Below are 6,845 nucleotides of genomic sequence, written 5' to 3'. Positions count from 1 at the left end.
TGAGCTATGTATGTATTGATTGGATGACTGCTTTGTGCATGGGCATAGCCAAGGGGAGGTCAACTGCCCCCCCCCCCCAGATCAAGTAAAACAACAGAAATACAGTCGTACCTTGGAAGCTGAATGGAATCCGTCCCGGAAGTCTGTTCCACTTCCCAAACGTTCAGAAACCAAAATGCAGCTTCCGATTGGCTGCAGGAAGTTCCTGCAGCCAATCGGAAGCTGCGGAAGCCTTGTCAGACATTCAGGTTCCAAAGAATGTTCGCAAACTGTAATACTCACTTCCGGGTTTGCGGCGTTCGGGAGCCAAAACGTTAGAATTGCAAGGCGTTTGAGATCCAAGGTACGACTGTACTTAACTGACTGACCAATCATGTTGGTTCTGTCTCTCAACAAAAGTCCTGCCTGCCCCCCAACAAAAATCATGGCTACGCCCATGGCCTTGTGGACATTTCTACCATGATATAGTATTGTGGGCCAATATTCGATACAATTGAGTTGAGCTTTTTTCCAATCTGGACCTCTGTTACCGATTACATGGCTTGCATAATCCTGATCAACTCTCATGATGGACTGTGACAACGTTCACACACTCGGTTCACGCACCATACATTTAAAGCATGTTGCCCTTCACCCTGTAAATAATCCCTTTGATTCGGGAAAGTTTGGATCCTAAGATCTTGGGCGAGCTTACAATTTTTGTTGGGAATCCACGGTTGCCCTTTAAATATGATCCAATCAGAAGAGGGTACAGTACTTTTATAAGCATTTTGATTCCATAGGAAAAGCCTGACCATGCAGCTGCCTAGGACTGCACAAGCAATGGTACCCCATACCAAAGGCAGTGTGAGAGTCCTGTTTCTGGTCCAGCTCCTTCCAGTACGGCCAGCACCCCACCTATGCTGAGACGGCATGTCAGAATCCTCTATAATGCTACAGGGGATTCTGACGCACTTCCTCAGTACAGGATGCTACCCTGTGCGAGACACCGCTCCCGCAAACCAATTCCCCCAAACTTGAGCGATCCGTAGGAACCCCCCTCTAAACAAACGAGAAGCATCACCCTGAGCAGAATGAGAAGCTGACACACAAAAGTGGGTTTTAAAGATCTCATTGGCACCCCAAACCTAAATACATTTGTTTGGAAGTAAGTCCCGTTAATTTCAGAGGAACTTACATCTGAATTGCTTTTCTCTTTTTCCTTTCCCCCCACTAAATCAGTTTGCCCACTTCTTCTCTCATGCTCAACATCCCAGAAATCTTTCTGACAACTTATACATTTCCATTGTCCGGTTAACATGACCCCCCTCCCTTGAAGCAGCTGCGTCTGGTAGGTGTCCTGGCGACACCAGAGTAGGGAAAGCCATCACACTTAGGCTTCCCCCTTCAGCCAGCTGTTCTTAGATACTTGCCCCACACAGGGCCGAGATTCTGGGCTGAACTGGAGCAGCTGCTTAATAAGGGCTTGGCAGGGCTCCGCCACAGCAGGCAGGTCTTCGGGGAAAACGACGCCTTTCTTCTGGCGGCACGGCATGTTATGGATGTGGGTGTCATCGAAGGGCATGCAGCCGGTTATCATCACGTAGAGCATGACGCCCAAACTCCACACGTCGTACTTTTTGGGGTCGTAGGGGACGCCCATGAGGACCTCAGGAGAGGCGTAGGCCGCAGAGCCACAGTAGGTGGTACTCAGCTCTGGGTACCCGCGCGATTCTCTGCCAAAGCCAAAGTCGGTCAGCTTTGCTCGGCGGCCGTCCGAAGTGAGCAGCACGTTCTCACACTTGAGATCCCGGTGCACCAAATGCCGGTCGTGGAGGTAGCGCACGGCACCCACAACCTGGGCAAAGATGTCCCGGGCCTCAGGGGCGCAGGGCAGTTTGCCCGTTTTCTGCACCATCTGCAGCAGGTCCGTAGACGCGGCCTCCATCACAATGTACAGCGTCCCGTTGCAGACTTCGATGAACTCGTAGACTCTGACGATGTGCGGGTGACGGATCCCTCTCAAGATGGAGAGCTCCCTCGGCAGAAACTTCTCCACAAAATCCCGGGGCGCTCGACGCCGGTCCACCATTTTGATGGCTAGTGGCCCCTTGTATTTGGCTGAAGTGGCTACTCTCACCTTGGAATAGCTGCCTTCTCCCAAGGTTTGGCCCAACTTGTAACCAAGGTCGCTCAGAAGTTTGTCTCCTCTGGAAGCCCTTGACATGATGACCTGGTCAGGCTGACAAGGCCTGTAGTTTTTCTTCCCGGGACTCAGTGCTTTAACCCATTGTGATAGACATCTCTAGACTTTCACCCCCCATGTGCCCACTGAGGGCCTGGCTTCGAAGTCATCACTACTCATACAGGTATTGTGAAGTGGCTGGGAGTGTCATGCGCTGTGTCTTCCTGTGCATAATCAGCAGTGCCAAGACCCTTGTGGTCCCAGAACTAGTAGGTCCAGCTTCGATATCAACACTGGGGAGCTGGAGGAGGTTTCGATTCCTCTTCTTCAAGGGATGGATGATATAACCTGCTTCAACTTTATGGAGGAATTCTCAATGACATTCTTCTCTTTTTTATACATAAAATTTATTTATTTGGCTTTTCAAACAAATTTTTTTACAGAGCTATATCACACATCAATCATAAAAACAAGATCCTAAGGAATCTCCTGGATTTCCACCCTCCCCTTTGTGGGTCCTTTCCTATTAATCCTTTCCTCTTGCATCTTTTATGACAATCCAAAACCTTTACCTCTTCCATTATGTCCAGAATTCCCAGGTGGAGCTACCTCTTGAGGCATTGTATAGTTTTTTTATATTTTATAATTTTTATTAAATTTTCTGTTTTACAAATTAGAATATTCATATAAACAACCTTAAAATTTCAAAGACTCCCCTTCTTCTCTTTCCATGGCTCATTTTGCATAACAATCCCTGCATAGTCTATAAAAACGAAACCATTCAGCATTCCATTATTACATCAATCAAAACTTATTTACACTTGAATTTATCTTAACGCTGCCAAAGTTTTCAAGTGTATACAATTTTCCTCCATATATTCAATAAACATTTTTCAATCTTCTTTAAACGTATGTTCTTCTTGTTCTCTTATTAGGTCCGCAAGCTGCGCATTTTCCATCAGTTTAAGTTGCCATTCTTCTTTAGCTGGGACCTCATTTGTTATCCATTTTTGGGTTAACAAAACACGGGCCGCAGTAGTGGCATACATAAATAATCTTTTTTTGACACCTGGGAATATCTGTCTGAAATATCCCCAACAAAAAAGACTTTTTTTAAAAAAAAGGTACTTTTAAACTCCCCCCCCAATCCATTATAAATTATTTCCCAATACTCTTTTACCCTTCCTCCCTTGACCTGCTTCAGAAGTTCCTTTAGATCTGGGGGTGGAGAACATTTGGCCCTCCACATGTTCTTGGACTCCAGCTCCCATCAGGCCCAGCTACCAAGGATGATGGGAACTGAAGCTCAACCACATCTGGAGGGCCACAGGCTGTCCACCACCTCTGCTTTCAATTCTTAATCTTTTCAAATCAGTTGTGCAAAACGGCTCAAATGTGCAGAACCAATTTTTTGTCTGCCAAGAACACACAGGACGTTCTAGGGAGTTCTAACTGTCTGGATGATGGAAATAGGCCCTCGATTTAAAAGGAAAAGGGAAGTTGAAATATTTTATGCTAATATAAATTAGCATCATGGTTTATTCTAATGTAGGGATGTGGGTGGCACTGTGGTCTAAATCACTGAGCCTAGGGCTTGCCTATCAGAAGGTCGGCAGTTCGAATCCCTGTGACGGGGTGAGCTCCCGTTGTTCGGTTCCAGCTCCTGCCAACCTAGCAATTCGAAAGCACGAAATGCAAGTAGATAAATAGGTACTGCTCTGGCAGGAAGGTAAATGGTGTTTCCATGCACTGCTCTGGTTCACCAGAAGCGGCTTAGTCATGCTGGCCACATGACCCGGAAGCTGTCTGTGGACAAACGCCGGCTCCCTTGGCCTATAGAGCGAGATGAGCGACGCTACCCCAGAGTCATCCGCGACTGGACCTAACGGTCAGGGGTACCTTCACCTTTATTCTAATGTGCATTTTAAAGGCAAGCTGGGTTTGTCTCTCTGCAAAGGAGCTGCCCTGACAAAGAAGGCCTGAAAGAGATCTCCAAGGAGGGCAGGGAACTCAAGGTCAAACTGGCAGGTAAAAGCAAAACCTTCAATTTCTTCCAGTAAGAAATGTTGCACAAATAGGAAGTTGTTTAACTCCTGTTAGGAGGTGTCACAGATAGGAAGTAGTTTGACTCCTCTTACGAAATATGCTTTAATTAAATCCATCATTTTGATCCCTTGAAGTGCAACAACTAATGGCCTACACCTGCCTAGTAATAACAACCTACCCTAAATGTTCGGGTGGCACACTTAGAAGCATACATAGAATCATAGAGCTGGAGGGCGAAAACATCTGGAGGGCCAACTTTGCCTATGCCTGACGTAAAGATATCTAAAGCCATTTGCACATAACAAAACATGTATTTTATCAGAGTCATTGTTGAACTGAAACCAGTGATATGTTAGGGAGCAGGCTAGCAGGTGGGGCCCATTACTTACATCAGTGATGGCCAAACTTGGCCCTCCAGCTGTTTTGGGACTACAACTCCCATCATCCCTGACCACTGGTCCTGTTAACTAGGGATGATGGGAATTGTGGTCCCAAAACATCTGGAGGGTCAAGTTTGCCTATGCCTGCTATAGCTTGTTTAGCTTATACGTAAATCCAGCACTGGACCCAGCATGGCAGCTGTGCAAATACATATAGCAAAGAGGTTTTTTTAATGAAGAATGCCCCATGCACTCATCGGGGGAGGCTCTATTCTTCAACAACAACAACAACAACAATTTTATTATTTATACCCCGTCCATTTGACTGGGTTGCCCTAGCCACTCTGGGTGGCTTCCAACATATATAAAAACATAATAAAACATTCAACATACCCCCCCCCCCCAACTAAACTATACAGGGCTCCCTTTATAGATGTCTCTTAAAGGTTGCAGAATTACTTAACTCCTTGGCTCAGGGGTCACATAACTCCATGGCCCCCAACATTTTCCCAATGAAAATAGGGATGTCCTAAGGAAAAGCGGAACATTCCGGGATCAAATCAGAAACTGGGACGGCTTCTGCAAATCTGGGACTAAAAGGTAAAGGTAAAGGACCCCTGACAGTTACGGTATGAAGGACTCGGGTTGCGGCACTCATCTCGCTTTACTGGCCGAGGGAGCACGGCGTTTGTCCGCAGTTTTTCTGGGTCTTGTGTGAAACCAGAGCAGCGCACGGAAACACCATGTACCTTCCCATTTACCTTCCTATTTATCTACTTGCACTTTGACATGCTTTCAAACTGCTAGGTTGGCAGGAGCTGGAACCGAGCAACGAGAGCTCACCCCGTTGCAGGGATTCGAACCACCGACCTTCCGATCAGCAAGCCCTAGGCTCAGTGCTTTAGACCACAGCGCCACCCAAGTCCCTTTAAATCTGGGACTGTCCCTGATAAATAGGGACACTTGGGAGGATCGGCCCTCTGTATTTGGTATCCTAGGCTGCAGCCAAAGTATTTGGAGCTGAGTGGTTAGAAATCATGAAGGCGGGGCTTTTTTTCTTTCTCTCAGGGGGAACTCACTGGAACTTAGCTCCAGCACCTCTCAGGTGGGTTCTGGCACCTCTTTTTCTAGAAAAACAGCACTGCATGTAGGCATAATAAATGCGGTTTTTTTTAAAAAAAAAACACACACACCTTGTCTCTTATTTCTATTGCTTTTAATGTTCTTACTGCACCTACCTGTGGGTAGTAGCAGTTGAATAATCTAGAGCCACGTGCATCCACATGCATTATAATTATAAGACCGCAGATAGCAAGGTAATGTTTTCAGCTGTCATATATTGCTGGCTGGCAGGCAAATGGACAAACAGGGCCAGTACACTTAAAAGAAGAAAAATGCACGAGAGCCAAACTGGAGGAAAAACAGGAAGGTTTTGTGCAAGAATGCTGCAATAATTTGCCGCCAGCAGATTCCGCCTCCCACCAAGGGAACCACAATTTGTTGCTGAAGAAAGGCAACATCTCAGATTTTGATCACCAGTCTCCCTCTGTTCAAATTTCACCTCATATGTTAACTAAGTGGCATCTACGATTCCCAGAGTTCTCTGGGAAGGGGGATTGCTAAACCACTCTGGGAATTGTAGCTATGAGGGGACGATACTGCTTTAAATGTATAGTGTTGGCCTGGGTAGGCCTTGACCTACAGCCCTAGGTCTTTACTGAGCACTTTGCAGGGAGATTATACAAATGATGAGCATTCCTCCTGAATTTATCCTGATTTGCTTGTGGTTATGCATCTTCTTTGGTCAAGGGTCCCTTTGCCTTTACAGTGGAACCTCGGTTTATGAACACCTCGGTTTATGAATTTTCGGTTTACGAACGCTGCGGACCCATCTGGAACGGATTAATTCACTTTCCATTACTTTCAATGGGAAAGTTCGCTTCAGTTTATGAACAGACTTCCGGAACCAATTGTGTTCATAAACCGAGGTACCACTGTATACATCTTCTAATTAATCAACCATTTATCCCATTCATTTTAAGTGCATTTCCGCATCTTTTCTAACCACAAAACCTGCACACGAAAGCTTATACCCAGAAGAAACTTAGTTGGTCTCTAAGCTGCTACTGGACAATTTTTTCATTTTTTCGACAGCGTCAGACCAACACGGCTACCTACCTGATTCTAGAACCACAAAACCTGTTATTGTTTTGAAAAGAAAGGTGGGTTTGTTGCACCACGACACTTGAGTTGCA

The 6,845-nt window shown here is 46.0% G+C and overlaps 1 protein-coding gene across 1 annotated transcript; it reads right to left on the bottom strand.

Moving 5' to 3' along the window:
- Positions 1–345: 345 nt before the first annotated feature.
- Positions 346–4,800, bottom strand: LOC118093213 (testis-specific serine/threonine-protein kinase 6-like). Its single transcript, XM_035132189.3, has one exon. It carries the CDS (start codon positions 2,204–2,206, stop codon positions 1,373–1,375), a length of 834 nt encoding a protein of 277 aa, XP_034988080.1. The 5' UTR covers positions 2,207–4,800; the 3' UTR covers positions 346–1,372.
- Between the last annotated feature and the right edge of the window lie 2,045 nt (positions 4,801–6,845).

This window comes from Zootoca vivipara, chromosome 1 (assembly GCF_965207765.1).
Source record: "Zootoca vivipara chromosome 1, rZooViv2.hap1.1, whole genome shotgun sequence".
NCBI classification, from domain to species: Eukaryota; Metazoa; Chordata; class Lepidosauria; order Squamata; family Lacertidae; genus Zootoca; species Zootoca vivipara.
This window is presented reverse-complemented; position numbering and strand designations above follow the sequence as displayed.